This window comes from Ursus maritimus, unplaced genomic scaffold (genome assembly GCF_017311325.1).
Source record: "Ursus maritimus isolate PB19 unplaced genomic scaffold, ASM1731132v1 scaffold_20, whole genome shotgun sequence".
Classification (NCBI taxonomy): domain Eukaryota; kingdom Metazoa; phylum Chordata; class Mammalia; order Carnivora; family Ursidae; genus Ursus; species Ursus maritimus.
Genome location: NW_024424453.1, coordinates 21,609,522 through 21,633,349, shown reverse-complemented (window position 1 = coordinate 21,633,349; position 23,828 = coordinate 21,609,522). Strand labels below are relative to the sequence as shown.

Here is a 23,828-nt window from a genome sequence, read left to right as displayed (position 1 = left end):
TGCATCAGTTTTCTGGTTGATTTCTCCAAAGTGAATTTAGAACTTAAATACTTGAAAAGCGATCCAAGTACAGAATTCTATTAGATTTCATGATAGTCACCCCTAATTTTTTATAAGTGTCTCACCCCCATATAAAGCAACTTTATTTATATGAGTGTGGATCTCCTTTTTTGAAGCTTCTTAAAGCATTCACCCGATTTTCAAATAAACGGTAAACCTCTTAGTAGGGGGCGCTTATTATGTCACTTTACATATATTTAAGTAAATTATTATAACATGGAAAAATTGCATAAATAGGTTTGGGAACAAACCCAACAGAGTTGGTAAACAAAACTGCCTAACCAATGCAAACAGAGGGATCCAGGCCTTAACAAGTCGTAGCCTAGCAGCCACAAGCACTCAGCATCCCATGAGCGTCATTTGTTACGTTTTACAGTGTACAGGGAGAGAGCCTCAGTTAATCCATTAGCTCTGTTGGGTAAAGATCTGTTAAGAGAGCTTCTGCTATAAATTCTGAAATGATAGCGAACACCAGCCATTGGGTGCTTTCAAGAGAATGTAGATTCCACTAAGTAGAATGCGTCAGTGGAGATTTTTGAAGAGTAGAGTGATACGAAAAATTGTTTCATAATTCCTTAGTATGGCTCTACCAAAATGACTACATATAGCCAAATGTATTAGTAAGATATAAGAAACCAAAGTCGTTTTATTTTTAGGCACCCAGATGATTTGTTATGGCCTATCAGTAGTCAAATGATGAAAGAGCAATAGGCTACATAGTTAGCCTTCCAGACAGCATTTTTTAAGCTAAATATATTTTGAATGTTTTAGAAGTTACAGCTTATGTCGAATACTATATAAATGCTTTCATATATATAGCAGCTTTTAAAAAGTAGCTGTCCTAATGTGCTAATTATGTTTACGTTAACAGTACATTAAAATAAAATTTAAGTTAGTCATTCTCCATGAATAAATCAGCTGTGTTTTCCTCATTTAAAATATTTTCTAATCTAAATTAATTCTAAAGTCTTTTTTGGCTTAGAACTTTAAGAATCAGGTGATAGTTTTGGCCTTTTTCCTCCAGAAAAATGCACATACAAACTAGACAGAATTTTGCATATAATTTCAATGAGTTTGTAGATCCAAAGTTCATCTGGGGTTCTTAAGAACCTCTGTTCTAGCAAGGATCTTATGGGGATAAAATTCTATAGAGTGATTAGGCTACTCTAGGTATAAAATAGACACATTAGAAATTACATTGTTACCAGGTCTTAAGAAATTTAACCTACTGGAATGACATTGGAGGAATAAGCTCTGTTATATGAAGTTTCAAGATTATTTACCAAAGCCTACAGTTTTAAGCATCCATGCTTTTTGTTTTAACTCTTTTGATGGATTTTTCCAAAATGTATTTCATGCTTCCCTGCCTTCTAAAAAAGAATTCATTGAACGTAAGTTAACATTTTCTAGATGACTTGGGGCTGTCATTGATAATATTAATGATTATGTAGTGCTTTGATTGAGTGGTGTTTTCAGGGCTGCTTATGGGTGTGTGCAGCTGTTTACTCCCCAGCTAAATGCCTTGGACTGCTGTGCTTTTATGTTCCTCTGTTTGCTTTATACAGTTTTTCTCTATCCCCTTTATATTCAGGCTGTTACGTTAAATTTCTTGTGCTGTCAGTGAACCATAATGTAACATCTCACTCCCACCTTCATCACCCAGCTCCATTTTTTTACTACAAATACACTGTGAATGAGGATACAGGTACTGTGTTTGTTAAAATTGTGCTTAAGATCAAAGGCTTTGATGGAAGACTGAAGGACTTTCCTCTACGGAGAAAATGCATGGGCTTTGGATTCTCTGATTGTTCAAGCAAATGTTTCACTTACTTCCTATTTCCTTGCTGTTTCTGGATAGCTAAGACCCCTAGTTAAATCTCTTGCTACACTTGCTATGTGACTTTGGTGTCTGAAAGCGTGCCTCCCAGATTTTCTATAAATGGCTCTAAATTATTGGGTCTTTCACTCTGCCTCTTACTGGGCACTAGTATTTTGAATCAAGTATTTTTAGCACTTAGAATCAAATAGTATGGTCTTTTCCCATTTTACTGGAAAAGGAATTAAATAGAGTGTTCTCAGTTTTAAGAGTTTTTCCTAAGTAAGTTGTTAAGGTTTTGATGCCTGCTTAGGTAATCGCTAACAAGTAATAGTATGCAACTTATCTTCAATACAACTAGATTATTGTGTGGCAAATGAGTATTATAGGGCACTCAGCAATCAGTCATGATCATACTGACTTTTTTTTATGAACGTGGGCTTGTGATTATGGTTTTATATTGTTGTATTGCAATGTAGTCATTTTCTATAAGTAAAAGTTCTTCTAGTTGTATGCTGAAGTCAAATGAGTTATTGACCTTCCAGCCTCTTTCTTTCTCATGCAGCCTTATCTTTTGCATTCTCCATATGTCACTTCACCAGACTAGCTCTTGCAGTTCCTTTAACGTGTTCTCTAACGTGTTCTCTTTTACCTTCATGCTTTTGCATATGCTCTACCTAGAAATTCCTTTCTTTCCTTCTTCAGCCGTGTGATTTGTTGTCTTTTTAAGCCTTTTTACAGAAGTCACTTATAAGCCTCTAGCCACTTCAGTTGAGTTGAGCTATGCCCTTATTCTGTTTCTTTATCACCTTAGGAATAACTCCTGTCACACCGTGTAGTCCTTACTTTTGTCTGTCTCTTCCTCTCGTCTGTAAGATCCTCAGTATCAGGGACCATGTTTTTACTACCTTCATTAAACCATGTAGTAAATGTTTTTAATAAATGGTGTTCTTCAGAGAGCACCATGTCTTCCAGATATATTATCATCTGAATTACTTTAAGAACCACTGCTCTAGGTTTCTGAAATTTCCACCAAGAGTACTAATAATAGATTATTAACAGATTCATCTCTGAAATCCATACTGTGTTCTCCAAACTTGATTAGGTATTGTCCACTCTTGGGAGACCTGATACACACAGATGCATACAGCATATACCACTTCCATGTGATATCAAATGTTCCGGTTCATGTAGCCTGTGAACAATATAAAAGAAACTTTGATGATGTTTTAAGCATAAATCTCAGTACATTTAGGCTGACTTGGTTTTCAACTGCTCATATTTTTACACACTGCATTATTCTGCAGTATTTTTTTCTTTGGTAGCTAAAGAACACCATTGTTGCAGTCATACATTCATTCAATAGATATTTTATTGAGTGCCTAGTATGTGCCAGATGCTGTCCTAGGCTCTAGGGGAAACAGTAGTGAACAAAACATACCAAAATTTTTGCTCTCGTGGAATTTCAAGTGATAGATGATAAAAAAATTATATAGTATATTGGGAATGAGATAGACAAAAATAAAGCAGAGAAAGGGAATAGAGAATGATATGCTTATGAGGAGAGTTGCAGTATTAAAAAGTCTAGTCAGGGAGGGCTTCACTAAGAAAGTGTCATTTGAGCAAAGACTTAAAGATGATGAGGGAGTGGGTCATGTGGATATTTGGGGTAATAGTGATGCGTAGTTAATAGCAGCCAGTACAAAGGCCCTGAAACAGAAGCATGCCTAGAGTATTCAAGAGATAAGGGACGGCTCTTGTGGCTAAGGAGGAAAAAAGAGTAAAGGGGTAGTCTAGGAACTTAGGTCAAAAAGGTCATGGAGAAGCTAAATATTTTTAGGGCTTTGTGGGCATTCTAAAACTTTTACTCTGAGTGAAAGATGAAAAGGCATTGGAGAGCTTTAGAAAGAGAAATTACATCATTTGACTTATGTTTTAATAGGATCAATGACTCATGCCGTGTGGAGAATAGAATAAAGGGGATGAGGAGACCATTTAAGAGGCATTTCAGTAATTTAGGGGAGCCCAGATAATGGCTTGGACCAGTTGGTTGGTAGCAATGGAGGCAATAAAAATGGATCACATTCTGGATCTTTTCTTTTCTTTTCTTTTTTTTAAAATTTTATTTATTTATTTGACCGAGAGAGAGAGAGCACTAAGCAGGGGGAGCAGCAGGTAGAGGGAGAAGCAGGCTTCCTGCCGAGCAGGGAACCTGATGCGGGACTCAGTCCCAGGACCCTGGGATCATGACCTGATCCGAAGGCAGACACTTAACTGACTGAACCACCAGGCACCCCTCACATTCTGGATCTTTTTTAAAGATAACACTCAGGTGTTTTGCTAAAGGATCAATAGTGAGAGAAAGGCAAGACAAGTGTAACTCCCAGGATTTGAGCTTACACAACTACACTGATGAAGTTGCCTTTTTAAAAACAGACCCATTGAGTTCTCAATAGTGAAGGAACTTGTACAGCCATACCTCAGAGATAGGGTGGGTGTGGTTCCAGACCACAGCAATAAAGCTAATTCACAATAAAGTGAGTCGAATGAATTTTTTGGCTTCCCAGTGTATATAAAAGTTATCTTTGTGCTCTACTGTGGTCTGTTAAGCACGCAGTTGAGTTATGTCTAAAAAAGACAATGTACATACCTTAATTTAGAAATACTTCATTGCTAAAAAAATGCTAAGCATCTTCTGAGTTTTCAGTAAGTTGTAATCTTTTTGCTGGTGAAGGGTCTTGCCTGGGTGTTTGGTTGCTGGCTACTCAGTGGTTGCTGAAGGTTGGGTAACTGTGGCAATTTCATAAAATATGACAACTATGAAATCTGCCACATCAGTTGACTCTTTTCGTGAATGATTTTTCTGTAGCATGTGGTGCTGTTTGATAGCATTTTACCCACAACAGAACTTTATCAATTAAGTTTAGATAATACTCTAAGTCCTGTGTTGTCATTTCACCAGTCTTCACAGCACTGTCACAAGAATAGATTCCATTTCAAGAAACTGCTTTCTTTGCTCATCCGTAATAAGATTCCTCATCCATTAAAGTTTTTTCTTGAGATTACAGCAGGGCAGTCACATCTTCAGACTCCACTTCTAACTCTAGTTCTCATGTTCCTTCCAACACATCTGTAGTTCCTTAAACCCCTCAAAGTTATCAGTGAGGGCTGGAATCAACCTTCTTCCAAACTCCTGTTAATGTTGGTACTTTGGGTTTTTCTTACAAATCACAAATGTTCTTAATGGCATCTAGAATGGTTAATTCTTTCCAGAAGGTTTTCAGTTTATGTTGCCCAGATCTATCAGAGGAACCACCATCTGTGGCAGCTGTAGCCTTATGAAATGTTAAATATTAAGACTTCAAAGTCAGAATTACTCCTTGATCCATGGGCTACAGAATGGATGTTGTGTTAGCAGGCATGAAAACAACATTAATCTCGTTGTATATCCTCATCAGAGCACTTGGGTGACCAGGTGCATTGTCAGAAGCCTTAATATTTTGAAAGGAATGTCTTTTCCTAAGCAGTAAGTCTGAACAGTGGGCTTAAAATATATACTACACTATGTTGTAAACAGATGTGCTGTCATCCAGGCTTTGTTCCAGTTCTGGAGCACAGGCAGAGTAGATTTAGCATAATTTTGAAGGGCTCTAGGATTTTTAGAATGGTAAATGAGCATTGACTTCAACTTAAAGTCACCTACATTTGTTCCTAACAAGAGAGCCTGTCCTTTGAGGCTTTGAAGACTTGAAGCCAGGCTTTGACTTCTCTCTAGCTGTGAAAGTCCTAGATGGCACCTTCTTCCAGTGTAAGACTTTTGTCTCCATGGAATATCTGTTGTTTAGTATAGCCACCTTTATCAGTTACCTTAGCTAGATCTTCGAGGTAACTTGCGCTAGCTACTGCATCAGCACTTGCTGCTTCACTCTGTACTTTTGTGTTATGGAGACGGCTTCTTTCCTTCTTTTTCTGCTAGCTTCAGACTTTTCTTATGTAGCTTCCTCACTGCTGTTAGCCTTGATAGAATTGAAAAGAGTTAGGGCCTTGCTTTGGATTAGGCTTTGGCTTAAGGGAATGTTGTAGCTGGTGTGATCATCTGTCCTGACCACTAGAACTGTCTCCGTATCAGCAATAAGGCTGTTTCAGTTTCTTACCATTCATATGTTCCCTGGAGTAACACTTTTAATTTCTTTCAAAAGCCTTTCTGTTGCATTCACAACTTGGCTAACTTTGGCACAAGAGGCCTAGCTTTCGGCCTGTCTTGGCTTTCGACCTATCTTGGCTTTCGACATTCCTTCCTCATTAAGCTTAATAATTTCTAGCTTTTGTTTTAAAGTGAGATGTACAACTCTCCCTTTCACTTGAACACTTAGAGGCCACTAATTGGCCTAATACCAGTATTGTGTCTCAGAGAAAGGGAGGCCCAAAAAGAGGGAGAGTCATGGGAGAATGGCTCGCTGGTGGAACATTCAGAACACACACAACATTTATCAGTTAGGTTTGCTGTCTTATATGGGCATAATTCATGGAACCCCAGAAGAATTACAATAGTAATATCAAAGATCACTGATCACCATAACAAATATAATAATAATGGGAAAGTGTGAAATATTGTGAGAATAACCAAAATGCGACGCAGACACGAAAAGAGCAAATGCTGTTGGAAAAATGGTACCAGTAAACTTGTTTGATGCAGGGTTGCCACAGACAATTTATAAAAACAGTATCTGTGAAGTGCAATAAAGCAACACACAATAAAATGAAGTCTGCCACTATTAGACTAATTCTTTCATAGATAACTTGGAAGAATATATAAGACAAGTCTGAAGGATTTGACCCTCAAAAATTGGATACATGCTGGAATATATTATTATATGGCTTTTCTCTCTGAAGGCACTCCTAGCTTGTGCAGTGTGAAATGGCTGAAATTCAAGTAGGAAGCCACAGTTTTATTGGCTTGAGGTGTTAGAAGATACAGTTCAAGGCTGCCAGAGGAGCTGGAAATTAAGGAGAAAGAGGATGAGCCTTCCAATCTGTATATGAACTCCCCGGAAATCCTTGGCTGACTCTTCAACTGCTTATGCAAAGAAGCCACTGAAAAGCAGTAACAGGAAAGATTTAAAAAGATGAACAGAAATTTCAATTTCTTTTCTCCCCAGAAGAAACATTTTGGAATTTTAGAAGGGCTTAATGAACACCGTGGGGTTTTCATTGAAATAGCAAAAAGGCAGTGGCTCAGCAGTAGAGACTGTCCTAAGATTAAGAATAAACTATAAAGCTAAGTCTCAGAGTGATCAACTATTGTAGCTGTTCAAGGGAAAGTAACTGAATCCAGTCTCTACAGTGTGTCATTCATTATGTCCAGTATACAATGAAGCATTAACAAGTTTGAGAAGAAACAGTAAAATAGGACATGTAGTCAATAGAAGTAGACCCCTATGTGGTTTAAATGTTGGAATGACAGACATGAACTCTAAAGGTATTACAAGTACTTCAAGGACTCAATGTAAAAGATAGTCACGAGTAAAGAAATGAAGGATTTCAGCAAAAGAAACATTAGACACTATTAAAAGGAATCAGATGGAAATCTGGAAGTGTAATACTTCAATTTAAATATTAAAAGTTCAGGGATCTTGAAGGTAAATTAGTAGAAATTATCCAGTCTAGGAGCACAGAGAAAAAAAGACTGGGAGAGAAAAAAGACAATAGAACTTCAGTGGCTTTTGGAAGAATATCAGACAGTCTAACCATGTGCATGGTTGGTGTCAGAAGGAGCGTAGAGAAAGAGTAGAGCAGAAAAAAATATTTGAAGAAATAATGGCCTCAAATGTGGTGAAAAACATTATTTTACAGATCTAAGTTCAGTGACCTCCAGGTGTGATAAATACAAAGAAAATCACACTTAGACATATAGTAATTAAACCAGAGAGATACAGAAAATCTCGAAAGCAGAAGAACAGAAGACAAATTGCATACAGGAGGACAACAATACACTTGACAGCTAACTTCTCATAAGAACCAACCAAAGCCAAAAGGCAATGGAATGACGACCTCTTTAAAGTGTTGAAGAAAAAAAAACTCTCAGCCTAGAATTCTCGTGAAAATTTCCTTTAAAAATGAAAATATCCTTTAGGTAAATGAAAGTTGAGAGACTCCATCGCAAACAGGTTTGCACTGTAGGAATGCTAAAGGAAATTCTTTAGGCTGAAGTGAAATAACACCAGATGGAAACTTGTATCTACAGGAAGGAATGAAGAACACTGGAAATGGTAAATGTGTAGGTAAATGTAAGAATGTCTTTTCTCTCATTTTCCTTAAAAAACAACTGTTTAATAAACAAAATTTGTAACACTGAATTACACAGTTTGTAACAAATCTAGATGTAAAATATAGGACAATAGCACCAAGGAAAGGGATGGAATAAATTATTTGCAAAGCTCATATTTTATGTGAAGCAACACAGTAATTTTAATTTTTTAATTTTAAGTAAACCATAATGAGTTAGGGCTGTATACTATAATCACTAGAACAAAAACATTTTTAGAAAAAAATGTAGCCCATCCCCTCTCCCTTACCCAAAAAAGTAAATAAATAAATATGGCAGGCGAGAAAGAACAGAGGAGCAAAAATCAGATGCAATAAATAGGAAACAAAATGAAACAAGAAATAGCGAAATGATAGCTTAAACCCAGCTATATCAATAAATCCAATAAAGAGAACATCATATCCAAGATCAGGAGCAAAGCAAGGATTATCTACTTCCATCATTTCTATTCAAGATTGTCCTGGAGGTTGTAATGTAATAATGCCCCCCCCCCAAAAAAAGGGAAAGAAAAGGTATACGTAGAATATCCTGAGGAATCTTCAAGTACTTGAACCAATAAATGAATTTAGTGAAGCCGTGGGATACATGATTCATATGTACAAATCAACTGTATTTCTATAAACTGGAAGGAAATGGTTAGAAAATGAAATTTTTAAAATACTATTTACAGTAGCAGTCCCCCCCCCACCAAAAAAATAATTAGGAATGAATTTAACCAGATAAGTATAAGACCTCTGCACTGAAAACTACAGGACATTGCTAAAATAAAATAAAGAAGACATAAAAGGCATACATCATGTTTGTGGATTTGAAAATTCAGTATTTTTTAAGAAGTCACTTCTCAAACTTCTCAAATTTATCTTGATTTTTAACACAATCCTACTTGAAATCCCAGAAAGCTTTTTTTGTTGTATTCACAAAGTTGTAAGATCACTAGTTCCAGGACATTTTTTCACCTCAGAAAGAAATTTTTATACCCATTAGCAGTCACTCTCCATACCTCCATTCCCCGAGCTCCTAACAACCATCTATTTACTCTCTGTGTCTATGGGTTGTCTGTGCTGGGCATTTCCTATAAATGGACTCATAAAATATATAACATTTTAAGAGTGTCTTCTTTCTCTTAGCGTAATGTCTTCCAACCTCATCCACGATGTAGCATGAGTCAGTACTTCATTCCTTTTATGGCTGAACAATATCCCATCGTATGGATATGAGGCAAATCTTGTTTATCCATTCAAAAGTTGGACAGATTGTTTCCAGTTTTTTCCTACTGTGAGTGGTTCTTCTGTAAACATTCCTGTACAAGTTTTTATGTGGACATAATGTTTTTTGGGTATGTATGCCTAGGGATGGAATTGACGAGTCATATGGTAACTCTAGGTTTAACTTTTTGAAGAGGTAATAGAGATTTTAACTGAAACTGGGTTTCATTGATCTTAAAGGGAAATTTAATGCACTCACATTTATTGTGATGACTATGATTACTGCTTTGTTTTGTGTTTTCTGTTTACTAGGTTTTTCTGTTTATTAGGTTTATTTTTCTTTTCCTGCCTTTTATTGGAATAACGAAGCCCTTGATTGCATGCTTTCTCCCCTCCCCCCCTCCAGTGAGAGAATTTGGGCATCCTGTTTCTAAAATTGTTAACAGACAAATTTAAACTTGCAACAGTTAAAGTCCCCCTTCAGTTAGGGAAAGAATAACATGAGGCTTGCAGCTGGTTATTTCCCCAAGCATTTCCCGAATGAAGTCACGTGGAACTGTTAAGAGTAGGTCCTCTTTTTCTTTTGCCTTTTTACATTACACTTTCATGATTTTCTATCCATGTTTGTCAGCTTTGCTGATTTCTTTACCCAGCACTATTTCTTATATATTTGCCTTTTCCTGCATTTATTATTTATTTTGCTAGAGTGCTTCCTCAAAGAATTATTTCAGTAGTCTTCATGGCCGATAAATTTTCTGAGTCCATGCATATTTTTTAAAAAGTCTATTTTACCCTTACTCTTGAATGATAGTTACATGGGATTTAAAATCATTTTCCCTGAGAACTTTGAAGATACTACTGCATGGTTTGCTAGTTTCCACTGTTTCTGGTGAGAATTTTGATGTCAGTCTGATTGTGTCTTGATTCTTCTCCCTAGTAACTCAGGAATTTCTGTAGCCTTCAGGTTCTAATATTTTACTTCCCAGTGTGACGTTATGGACTTTTCCTTCCGTGCTGCTCAGCACTTGTTGGATCCTTTCAGTCTGGAGATTTCTGTTTTTTCTCTCTGGGACATTTCCATTGGTAGTTTTCTCCTGAACACTCTTTGGAATTCTTATTAGGGATTGAAACTTCTACATCCATCCATCATGGCTCTTAACTTTTTTAACTTTCTGTTTCTTTGTCCTTTTGTTTCTTTGTCCTTTTGTACTGTATTTTTGGAGAGTCCTCAGTAAAATCTTCTGTTTTACTAATCACCTTGCAATTCATTTCAGTTACTGTGAAGTTAACTCTAATGACATCATGATAGTATGTGTGCTTGGGAGCAATATACTTTCTCTACATATGCTATGTTATAATTTGCCCAGAAATGAACAATATAGCAGTTCTAGAATATGTGATTGCTTCGTCTGTTAAACAAATCTAAAGATAGAAACTTCCTGCAAAATTACTAAATTCTCTGGAGTCTCTGTGGTGCTGCTCCATGTAGATCAGGGCCCAGAGGTACGTTACTGTATCCCTCATTTCCTCAGATGTTGTCCTATTTGTTGTATCTGTGTCTCTCTTTCAGGGTGATTTCTCTCATTGTTTGGTGATCTTTTTGGTGATTTACTCATCTTTGTGTTTTTACACTCTGTTCACCTGCTTGAGTGTTCAGTAGCTTACTGCCAGTGATTGTGAGGGAGGTACAGGACAAGCGCTGAGGGGCAAGGCTGCTGCTTGTCTTCTGGTGGGGGTGCTCTCCTTCCTCCTGAGGATCAGCGACTATCTGTGACAGCAACTGCTCTGCAACCCCAGTAGGCGTCATTACTGCTTAGCCTGGGACATAAACCTCTGTTGACTGCTGCTTAGTAAAAGCTGAGGGACGTGGAGCTCTCCCAGATGCAGCTTACCTAGTAATCATCCTGCTGTATGTCTGAGTGTGTGTGTGTGTGTCCTTGTGTCCCCAGTCCCCAGCTGTCTGTGTCCAGTGACTCTGGCTTGAAGCTCTCTTCTAACTACTACTTTTGCAGATGTCTTTTCCTACATGTGGTTCGGGCTGTGGCTTCCTTCAGTTTATTCTCCCCTCCCCCTGCTGCCGTAAATTTGATCTTGTCTGCTTCCAGGAGACTGCTGATAGTCTTTTCTTATTTTCTCATGCACTTAGGATTTGTATTTGTTGAATTTAAATGTTGTTTCCTGAGAAAAGTTTTCCCTAACCACCCAATTTAAAGTAACTTCCCAGCTACTTTCTATTATATCACCTTAGGTTATTTTCATTATAACATTTATCTCTACCTAATAATTGTCTTCTGTCATTCTTTCTAGACCTAAATGCAGACTTCATTAGGGGCCTTATATATTCTGTTTACCGCTGTACCCCAGGTGGTTAGAAGAGTGTCTGGTATATACTAGACATTAAATGATAGTTGAATTAAGTAACTTTATCTTTTCTAAATGTACATCACATCTGCTTGAATTACACAAATTTTAGATATTTTACCAGCACCCGGGCTTAAATATTTTAGGTTAACGTCTCTGTTCAAGACCCAAAACATTTATTAAGCAAATAATTGTCTTTTACAAAAATGTGTACATTAACCCATGGACCAGTATGAACATAAAGTTCTTAACTTCGAGCACTTCAGTATGCATATCATTAAACTCTGTTTTAAACTCTGGGAGAATAAAAGCAAAGCTTTGATTTTTCTAAGAACATTACAAAATGACCAGAAAAGCCATAATTATATTTGCTTATAGTTTCCATGACTATATGAGATATAGTCTATTCTCAGGTAAACTGTAAATTGAAATGTATCATATCCTCATGCCGTATTATAATGGAGCTCCTTTAAAAGGCAAACTCAAATTTCTAAATTCTTAAATTACGTGTAAAGGATTCACACTACCAAATAAAATTTTTACTCTTGTTCCCTGTATCTCTTAGAGTAAATTTGGTAGCTCTAGTCATCTGACCAGCCAATATGTAATAGTAATAAACAGTTTTCCAATTTAAAATCATTGTTTTCAGGGTCAATCCCTTAAATATTAGACTGTTAAAACAGAAAAACCCACTTAGCAGTCTGATTCACTCCTTACATGAGAATTCCCTGAAAGAAAATTACATGTCTGGGCAAGTATTGACCAGGCCTCTACTGCTAAGTGTATTATTTTTTCAGTTCCCATATAATTGTTATAAAATATAATAACATTTCAATTTTCTACATCGAGATCAAATTTTTTCCCACATTTTTCCTCAAAAATGTTTTAAATTTTATATTGAAAAAGGTAAAGAGAAAATCACTTTATAGAAAACAAGCAAAATTCATTTGTTCTGTAAAACAAAGAATACTTACATGTGTATCATTTGGAAATCTTTAGGTTACATATATTCCTACTATGAAGAAGAGAGTGAGCTTAAACCTCACAGAATTAACCTCCTACTTTATAATTCTGATGGAAATCATTTTAATTTTGTTCTACTTACATTATTTAGGCAAAGATGCAATTTACACAATTCCAGTGAAAAACATTCTTGCTGTGGAAAAACTGGAAGAGAGCTCTTTCAACAAGAAAAACGTAAGTTACATGAATAATCATTTAAGGCTTTTTAAATTGCACATATTACTTGATTGAAAATTTTCAAGGTTGTTTTTGTGTTTGCCGTTAATCATCAGTATTTTATAATTGCTGGCTAGAACTGTCTTAAAATTGCCCATTATTGTTCCTGAAACTAATGTAACATTGTGTGTCCACTATACTCACATAAAATTTTTTTAAATAAAATGTTTAAAAATTTTTTAAAATAGATTAAATTGTCCATTGTTGTTGATGCCTTATATAGTCTGCCTAGCCTGTTAAGTTAAAGGTACTTTCCTCAGTACTCCTCTAATCTGACCTTTCAACTTGACATTCAAGTAAGTCTTAAATAATATAGTCCCAGCCAGTTATAGAAACAGCCTGTTTCTCTGTATTCTCCCACTGCTTTGCCCTTACTCATACTTTTTCCTCTATCTGCAGTTCCCTCCCTTTATTCCTATTTATATGATAGTCCATTCTTTGGACATGTGTGACTTCTAAAAATAATATTCTGTTGTACTAGTTAGTACCATGTGACTCAGATTGTCCTTGGAACTAATTTACTTGAAAAGTAACAGTTTGTAAAATACCTGAGCAGCAGTTACATAGCCAAGGAAACTGTATTTCTCTTACATACCTTTTTCTATTTGTACTGTGTTGGTTTTTAGACTCTGTTACTAACTTTTTATCTTAATTGCCTATGAAGATGTTCCAAGTAATACATATGGAGAAACCACTCTATGTCCAGGCAAATAATTGTGTAGAAGCTAATGAATGGATAGACGTACTCTGCAGGGTGAGCCGATGCAATCAGAACAGGCTCAGCTTCTACCATCCCTCCGCGTATCTCAACGGGAACTGGCTCTGCTGTCTGGAGACCAGTGAAAACGCTCTAGGCTGCCAGCCATGTACTGCGTAAGTTTCTTTCTGATTAAAAAAAGCAGTGTTGCAACTGTGGTGTATCAATAGAATGGAATATTATTCAGCCATAAAATGTAATAAAGTTTTGATACATGCTGCAACATGGATGGACCTTGAAAACATGCTAAAGGAAAGAGGCCAGAAACAGGCCGTACACTATATAATGATTTTATATAAAGTATCCAGAATAGGTTAATGTGTAGACAGAAAGTAGATGAGTGGTTGTGATGGCCTAGAGGGAGGGAGGTTTGGGGAGTGCTAATGGATACAAGGGTTCTTCTTGGGATGATGCAGATGTTCTCCCATAAATAGTGGTTGGCACGAGTCAAGAAAAGTGGGGGTGGGGGGCAATGTGGAAGTAGAGGCACAAGCCTGAGCAAGGAAGGACTTCGCGTTCTCTTTCTAATTGTGTGGAACAGCTATTGTAGCCCTGTGGACTTAGGAAGTAATGTATTGCTTTTGTGATGAAGCTTGGGTGTTACGAAAATGATTTCTCTTTAGATTGGATTTTGGATTCGAGTTCTGTAATGACCAAACCTTTCTTGGCCCCATTTTATTAAACTGTCAAATGAGACTAGATTTCTGAGTTTCCTTCTGCAAAGTTCTGAGGTTCTGTTTTTTTAATCTCGTCAACAGAAGTCTTTGTCATGTTAACAAAATGAAATTTTTCAATATCTCTAATTTCATTTTTACCATAGAGGTGTCCCTGCAGACATCCAAATAGATATTGATGAAGACAGAGAAACCGAAAGAATTTATTCCCTTTTTACCCTCAGTTTACTTAAGCTGCAGAAAATGGAAGGTAAATATACAATTAAAATATTTTCATATAACCACGATCCTTCATTACCAATTGCTGAAATAATTGCTTTGGCATTATCTTAAAGTTGAAAATACTCGTAGCTTTACCAAAACGTTACTTACGTGGACATTGATAAGCTCCCAAAAAGACGTTTTTCATAGATACTCATGAAGATGCTGTTTTTGCATGAATGTGTTGTTTGTAATTAATAAAATGAAAGTATGTGGGTTATCTGTGCATTTCCAGGGGGAAGTCTTCCCAGCTTGAGACACTCGAAAAGTTCTTATTTATACTAAAGATTACATTTATGGAATTTGGTTTTCTGATCAGAGATTTTACTGCTCCTTTTAGAGGCTTGTGGAACTATAGCAGTCTACCAAGGACCGCAGAAAGAGCCTGATGATTATTCTAACTTTGTAATTGAGGATTCTGTAACAACCTTTAAGACAATTCAGCAGATAAAAAGCATCATAGAGAAGCTAGATGAACCTCATGAGAAGTATAGGAAGAAAAGATCAAGTAGTGCAAAATATGGGAGCAAGTAAGTATTTTTAAGATACTTTACACATATTTTCAAACATTTGTTTGAGATTCCAGCTACTCTGTACTCACACCTGACATGCAGGCTTCCTGCTTACCTTCATCTTTAAAGACCCAGCTCAGAACCTTTCTCTTGTGCGAAAGTTCCCCTGGCCACTCACACAGTGATCTTTGTCTTTGCAGTTCTGCTATTGTTCCATTATGTTGGTGCTGTGCTTGATCACCACTTCTAGTGTTAAAATTAATTATTTTATGGGGCGCCTGGGTGGCACAGCGGTTAAGCGTCTGCCTTTGGCTCAGGGCGTGATCCCGGCGTTCTGGGATCGAGCCCCACATCAGGCTCCTCCACTATGAGCCTGCTTCTTCCTCTCCCATTCCCCCTGCTTGTGTTCCCTCTCTCGCTGGCTGTCTCTATCTCTGTCGAATAAATAAATAAAATCTTTAAAAAAAAAAAAATTTAATTATTTTATTAAATCAAAGTTTTTGTTTTGTTTTTACCGTTCCTCTTTGGTCTCAATATCTTCCACGGTGCCTTATACATGCTAAGTACTGAAAAAAAAAAATCAGCTATGAAAGTGTTAGAAGTACTATACAGTTGATTCTTTGCACCCGTCTCAGATGTGGGTGGCTGTTACAGTGGAGACAGCAGCAGCTTCCAGTACTTTATTAGGAGCTTCGTCCACCACTAGGCACTGTACCTAGTGTTTTACATCATATGATGTAGAGTGTTTTTAGAATCCCCACTGAGGTGACTTAACCCTAGGAATATTTTATTCATTTTTATTTACTTTTAAGATTTTATTTATTATTTGAGAGAGAGGAAGAAAGAGCACAAGCTCTCTTGCGGGGGAAGGGCAGAGGGAGAGGGAGAAGCAAACTGCTCACTGAGCGCAGAGCCTGTCCCGGGGCTCAATCCCAGAACCCTGAGATCATGACCTAAGCCAAAGGCAGACCCTTAACCAGCTGAGCGACCGAGGCACCCCACCAGAGGAAATTTTTTAATCTCATAAATTAAGTCCTAAATTTCATAGTTGTTTAGTCCAGCAGCTCAGTACTGTTATCAAGGACCATCCAGCCACTTACCCATCCTCAACAAGATGATTTCTGTCTTCTTCACTTTGTCCTTTCATGGTCATGAAGGAGCTATAACAGTTCACTATTTTTATATAATAGTATCCAGAGACAGAAAGATGTTATTTCCTTCTCACTAAGAGAAAAGAACCTTAATCTAAAGTTACCCCAGCTTTCCCTGGAACATGGGGCTGCACAGGGTCAGCACCAGGATCAGAGTTCTGTTCGCACAGAGGTGAATAGGGAGGGAGATGGTTCTTAGACCACAGCGTACAATGTTTCATTCATCTTCACATCAGCCCAACATAGTTATATTCCCACTTTACAGCTAGAGAAACTGAGGCTCAGAGATGTTAAGTGCTTTGCCCAAGGTCATACAGCTGATTAATGAAGGGGCTTTGGATCCTGGCCCCACCATTTTAAGTATTCTTTAAAAATAATGTGATTATGGGGCACCTGGGTGGCTCAGTCAGTTCAGCATCCAACTCTTGGTTTCAGCTCAGGTCGTGATCTCAGGGTCATGAGATTGAGCCCCCTGCCCCCCACCAAGGCTCTGCTCTGGGCGTGAAGCCTGATCAGGATTCTCTCTCCCCCTCACCCTCTGCCCTTCCCCGCTCTCTCTCTTTTAGAAATGTGATTATTAATTACATTATGGTTTATGAACAATAAAAATCAGTTTGACAGATATATGTTTTCCCTGGATAGAAGGTTCAGTACATTAGAAAGGTTATTGTAACCATCTGAATCCTGTCTTCTCTCCATTAGTGTAATTGGTTCTCTTCCAACAGTGTTAATATAGTTTCCTTGGAGTCCCCAGAAATTTCCATTTGAGGTCCTAGCCAATGTTTGACCACTCTTCTTAAATAGTACCTATCCGCCACCCCTGACACACACACACACACACACACACTCTCTCTCTCTCTCTCTCTCTCTTTCTCTACCTTTTCCCACCTCTATTTTTCTCTATAAAAAAATATCAGTCTCAGGGTGCCAGGTGGCTCGGTAGGTTGAGTGTCCAGCTCTTCATTTCCACTGGAATTATGATCTCGGGGTTGTAGGATCAAGCCCCACCTCCGTCTCAGCACTCAGAGTCTGCTCCTCTCCTTCTGCCCCTCCCCATCTGCCCCTCCCCCTGCACACACAGGTGCTCATGCTCCCTCTCTCTTTCTCTCCCTCAAATAAATAAATAAATTTAAAAATCTATCTTTAGAAAAAAAAAAAAAAACTGTCTCTCTTGTACTAAATAGTTTACTTGTTCGTTTTACTTGCCCTATACCAGAAAGTAAGTTCCATGAGAGCAAGGTTTTGTCTGTTTCGTTCACTGCTGTATTCACAGCTTCTAAAGTAGTGCCTAACATTTAATTAGCTGATCAGTAAGTAGTTGTTGAATTAATGAAATAAGACTTGACATAAGAGAAATGCCTGGTGGCTCAGTTGGTTAAGCGTCTGCCTTCGGCTCAGGTCATGATCCCAGGGTCCTGGGATTGAGTCCCACATCAGACTCCTTGCTCAGCAGGGAGCCTGCTTCTCCCTCTGCCTGCCACTCCCCCTGCTTGTGCATGCTGACAAATGAATAAATAAAATCTTCAAAAAAAAATAAAGACTTGAGAGATTATCAAGGGAAAATTACAAATACTTAATGGATACTGTGAGATAATTTGTCACTTTTTAAAATGTTATATATTCTGACTTTTGACAAACGGTTTTATTTTCTAGGGAAAATCCAATTGTAGGAAAAGCATCTTAGAGTATGACCAACAGATTCAGAAGAACTGGAAAATATTATTTTTGTTGGAATTTTTCAAATCATTGTTTATTTTGTTCCTGGTATTTAAGAATGAACATTGGCTTCGGTGTCACCTATATTCACATTGTATTTAATATTTAATAATTGAAAGTAACTGGGAATCCTGCTATTGATGCATTACTAGAGAATTTGAAATTCAAGATTCCCTTCGTATCTTCTATGCCAAAAGCCATGTGTCTGCAACTTCTTTTTAATAGAAAGAATCTTCGTAAAGAAGCTTTGTAACAAAAGGAGAACTCCTCCATAGCAAGAAACCATCTCTTCTTGTAACACTCCATGTTCTGTGGACTTTTCACTACCATTAGTGCCTGCTCTATACTGCCAATGTTGTGTTTTACTAGAAAATCCAATCCATGACAATTCAGAGCTTTCCATTTAGTTCATCTATACCCTCCCTCTTCAAAAAGGAAAAAAAGAGAGAGATTTTCCTTTTGTCTGTTAGTCAGTACAGATTATGGTAGGGACTTTCAAAAACTGCCAGAGCATCCTTGAAAGTTGGTAGATCCTTTTGCCTATTTAAAGATGTAAACAGAACTCAAGACAGGAGGAATCAGGGAACATGTACTGTTGTTTGCATCTTGTTTACATTTGGGATGAGTGATGGCAGACGGAATACAATGAGACCACTAAATTTTTTTTCATTATTTTAAATATCAGGTACTCGTTTTCTTGATTTGAAAGTTCGAGTTAACACGACTTACAAGAACATCTCTGAAAAAGAAGAGACAGTAGTCAGTGAAAGAAGGTGTTAGGAAAATCACTTGACTTCCCCTGTTATTCCATGTTACTATAAGGGCCACCATAAGGACGCCCTCCTCCTAGTGTGAGGGTGAGAGCTAACTCGAGAACAGTCACTTGGCGCACTTTAATAATCCGGGCTGCCCCGGATTATACTGTAGATACTCTGTGGTATCTCATCTTTATGATCAGTTGAATGATCAGTGTTTAAGTCTAGAGATAGTGCTTTCCTGAAAATGTTTGTATTTCATTGCTGTTTTTCTTATTGCCTGCTTGCCAAATGGAGTTTGGGCAAGCAACTGTTTGAATCCTCTTTTTCCCTAATAATTTACTTTTATCCTAAAAACCATAATTGTAAATAGCAGTCGAAGCAAGTTGCCTCCTTGAAGTTAAGAGAGATACACATTGCTTCATCAGTATTAAAAACCATGGTACTCTTATTTTGTCTTTTAAAATTATAACATTTTCTAAATGTGGTACTTTGAACCTTGTAGTATTTACATATTTCTGTTTAAAACTGTGACTTATTAATGTAAGTCTAGCTAGTAGTGCTTTTTTTGTTTTCTGAGCATAAGCTGTATATCAGGATACACTTTGCCAATTATTTTATTGGTGAGTAATTGTTTTTAAATTATATTTGTTAATAGGGAATTTTTTTAAAGATCATTGGCACACAATCAAAGTTGTCCCATAACTGATTATAACTGAGCAATGTATTTCTCTGAATGACTTGTGAAAATCAATTGGTTTTAAGAATCAGTCCTAGTCTCTATGGTAGGTTTATTCCTATCCCACTTTAAAGACAAGTTTGAAAGACTCCTTTAAATTTTATGAGCTTGTGTATTCCGTAAATTACACTGATTTACAAATACGAAAGAATTTAACCATTTAATAAATTTTTCATTGCTGAATTTCTTTCAGATTGAAATTTCCTTTTAAGAGTCTCTGAAAAGGACATGTGAGCATTGCCAAGTACCACTTGTTATTCTTTAGTGGCTGTTTTAAGACCTCTGTTCTTTTTCAAGGCAAAAGAAATATTTTTTAAGTATTTCTAATACCAAATTCCCAATCATGATTGCTTCTAAAAATCATGGCATTGTCAAAGGGACCAAAGCTGTGTCAATACATAACTCAGAATTTGAACAGAAAAGTTCAGTCATATTACTTCTTTTCTTCACATGACACTTTTAAACAACCTTTTTGACTGGAATTAACCAGCTTGGCACAGCCAAAAAGAAGTAATGTGAAATTAAATTAATTTTCTTTGAAAGTCTACTGAAATAAGAGACCATGTTGGTAGGACTCAAAGATAACCTAGGTACTTGCTTCCAAGGGCCTCATTCCTCTGCTGTTACCTATGGGTACTTTGATTTTTGCTACCAGATCTGCTTTCTCTGCCTTTTCCACACTTGAAAAAAAACATGGCAGCTCACTTCACCCTAAAAACCTGAAAACGCCTAGAAGGAGAGAAAAGGATGATTTGGAGAAACTCTTGCCATAAATGCCAGTTCTGGTTTTTAGTTTAGCCATTTCCAGCAGTTGCAGTTGTGGTGATCTGTTCTTGTTATTGTTTGTTGTGGGTTTTTTTAGTTTGGTTTTTTAATATTCACTTAATAAGAGGATAGCAATAGCAAAGTTTTTTACCCCCAGGAATATAATTTATCAAATTGAATGATTTTATTTGCCAAAGAAATATGTTTATAATGTCACGGGTAATGGTTAAATGTCAAATCTAGATTTTCCTTATTATTAAAAAAAAAGTGATGAATGATGTGGCTTTTATTTTTTTCTGAAGCCTAATTTCATTCATTTATCAGAAAGGCTCATTCATGCCAGGTTTTAGAAAACAGATTTTTTTCCTTTTTTTTTTTTTTTTTTTTTTTTAAGTAAAAGCACCTTTAATTTGTTGTAACGGTACATCCTGTAATGACAGTGCTACAAAAAGCCTTTTAGGTGTCCTTACAGTATGCGAAAAATACAGGACTCATTCTAGAGTTAAATAACCTGTCTTGACCAATATTATCTGCTTCCATTTTTATTAACTAAGAAATTAATATGTTGCTAGTAAATATTGGTTTTTACAGTGTCAGTTTGAATATGTAAGTTATCAAAACTTAATGTAGTGAATTTGTGTAACCATGTTGTATTGTTCAGAATGTATTTTTATTTAAATTTTATTTTCTTATCAAGAGTATTATAAAAATTAAAAACTTTTGTAACTGTTGCTTGGAAATAACTCAAATAAATTACAAGAAGCTTGTCTGTTCTCTGCGAGACCTTACTTTCTTACTAATTTAAGAATTCTCTTTTAAAATTATTGTACCTCGCCTATTAGGGAATAGCAAACACGAGAAGTCCTCAGTAACAAGAGCAAAGCAGTCTGTTTTAAAAAGGCTCAGGATTCTTCTCTTGCACTTAACTAGGCTGATTTTTGTTGGACTGTGGTCCTTATCACTCATTTCACTCAACAGACCTGTTTTGAGGACCTCCAGTATGGAGGCAGCAGGTAGGAGCCCTGCATTCCCGATAGCCGTGCATGGCCAGTGTGCAGGAGGGTGTTCCCTTCCTCTCTGGGTGAGTTGTTCAGAGCTGACCTTCTCAGCCTATGTTAGACTTTTTGAAGAATCCCATGTTCTACTTTTCTCAAAACAGTTGATATTAGGGCTTCTGGTTACTTGGGTCCTCCACTGACCCTGCCCTGTAGCTTGGCCGTCAGTGCAATCCTTCCAGATGTTAGAATTTGACCATGTTGTGCCATTTTGCTGAATTGTCTAGAGAATATAAAGTAACGGCGCCAAAGACCAGGTTAGTGTGTAACTCATGCCCCCAACGAGAGAAGCCAGAATACGTCCTCATTAGTGCCATAGCAGCCCTCTTAGTATTTCTAAATAAACCTCCGTAAAACTTAGTCCTTGTAACTCCAGAAGAGTTTAAGGTTAATAAAGAGGAAGAAATCAGGTTCTGAATATCTAGGGATCCTATTTTTATCGAAATACCAGAATCCTACTCGCACTAGCTCATGTCTTAGAAAAGAACTTGTCAGAAACATTAAAGACTTTGAGTTACATTCTATGATGTAAACAAGCTAGTTCTTTAATGAGAGGGGTGCCATACTTTTCCCTTTCAAAATTGCATGATTCCAAAAGAGGAGACCCCTGAGGCCAAATAAAGTCCCTTTACATGTACACCAGAATAAGAGGCATAGCTAGCCCTGCTCGATTCTGATTGCTGACACTACTACTCCCAAGTCAGTGGCCTTCAGAGAATAACCTTTCTTGGGTAGACATGACATGCTTCAAACTCAACTGACCAATGTTCAGAGACTTTTGGTCTTGATTCTTCATAGGCATACATACCTGAGGTTTGATCTTCTGTAGCCAAAAGTTTCATTCTTTGGCTTGTAATTTTGTCATTTGATTCTGGGTAGAACTGAAGATTGAACCAGCAGGATTTGTTGACAGAGGAAGGGAGAAAGAAAGTCTAGGAAGATCCAGTAGCCTAAGCAACTGGTTATTTACTGAGTTACGAAAGACCGTAAGAGGAGGTTTGTGCTTTTATCTGTGTCCATGGAAATGATTCCTAGAAAAGATTCACTTAAATCAGTAAGTACCAGCATATATTGAATCTAGTTTTATACAGTTATATCTTTCTCAGTAGATTGTAAATTATTCTGAGGGTGAAGAGGGACTTACTGTACTCCACAGCCCCTCACCCTTAGATGAGGAGATTGAATGCACATTCCATGAATGACATACGGTGGCTAATGATGGAGCAGCAATGGCCTTAATTGGAAATTGTGATTCAGCCCGAAACTACCTTTATGATCTCGGTCAGATAACCTCTTCAGGTTTGGTTCCCCTATACATGTAAAATTTTTAAGTTTTTCTCTTCAAGAACAAGGTGTTGGGCCCTTGCTATGCACTAAGCACTCTGCTAAACCCAGAAGCTCTGAGATGATGCCTTCAGGTTGTTGGTGGTCAAGCTAGGGATCGGACCAGAGGGACCTGAGAATCCTACAAGTTCCATACCCAGACATCCCCAAGGGTCCCTCCCATTAGCCGCTCCCAACAGTTTGTGTAGATAATTGGATTCCTTCAGTGGATCTTTCCTGACAAAAATGTGCCTTGCTCTCCCCCAGGGCTCCAGGACTATGGACCAATCTAGCAGCATTAACAGACCCTGTAAGACTGTATTATAATCCTCTTCCTGTCGTCCCTGGAGGAATTAATAGAGTCCCAGTCGTTAATGAAGTCACTGATTTACAAATGAAACAGCCTGGTGTAGGAAAAGAGCCCAGCACCCAATTCTACTCAAACGTTGAATTAATTAAACAAAGAGGCCGTTAGACTGAGGTGGCTCTAATACCATGGCTGCCTATGTAAGCAAACCAAAATCTAAGCCTATAAATGCCTCAAGGTTACAAATCAAAACCTAAGGACAGCCATGACAGCCGCTAGGCTTTAAGCTGTAGCCAGTAAATAATTTCCTTTCTTCACTTGGGCATCTTCTCTCTCGCCGCAGACTCCGGCTTGCAGAGAGCTCCTAGCCACTTCCAGCTTGGCGCTGCCTGATTGGAATCGATTTTTTTTTTTTTAAGATTTTATTTATTTATTTGACAGAGATAGAGACAGCCAGCGAGAGAGGGAACACAAGCAGGGGGAGTGGGAGAGGAAGAAGCAGGCTCATAACGGAGGAGCCTGATGTGGGGCTCGATCCCAGAACGCTGGGATCACGCCCTGAGCCGAAGGCAGACGCTTAACCGCTGTGCCACCCAGGCGCCCCTGGAATCGATTTTTGCTCAAATAAACTGTTAAAATTTTTCGTATGCTGCAGTTTATCTTTTAACAATTTGTAGACAAAAAGCAGCCTTCAAAGAGCAAAGCTGGCACTGACTCGTGACGGCCATTTTCATTTGGATTCAAATAAGGAGCCAAGGTGCATTTAGGCTGATAATCAGCCCTTCCAGTGACCAGAGAAGATGAGGC

The 23,828-nt window shown here is 37.5% G+C and overlaps 1 protein-coding gene across 2 annotated transcripts in view; it reads left to right on the top strand.

The window, feature by feature from the left end:
• RASA2 (RAS p21 protein activator 2) overlaps positions 1-21,101 on the top strand; it is a 117,388-nt gene extending 96,287 nt beyond the window's left edge. For both annotated transcript variants that reach the window (XM_040636735.1, XM_040636734.1), the window contains exons 20-24: positions 12,882-12,964; positions 13,671-13,879; positions 14,584-14,687; positions 15,039-15,228; positions 18,015-21,101. In XM_040636735.1, coding sequence (XP_040492669.1) covers positions 12,882-12,964; positions 13,671-13,879; positions 14,584-14,687; positions 15,039-15,228; positions 18,015-18,045 — 617 coding nt within the window. In that variant the 3' untranslated portion in view covers positions 18,046-21,101. The remainder of the gene's footprint in view (positions 1-12,881; positions 12,965-13,670; positions 13,880-14,583; positions 14,688-15,038; positions 15,229-18,014) is intronic.
• Positions 21,102-23,828: the final 2,727 nt, after the last annotated feature.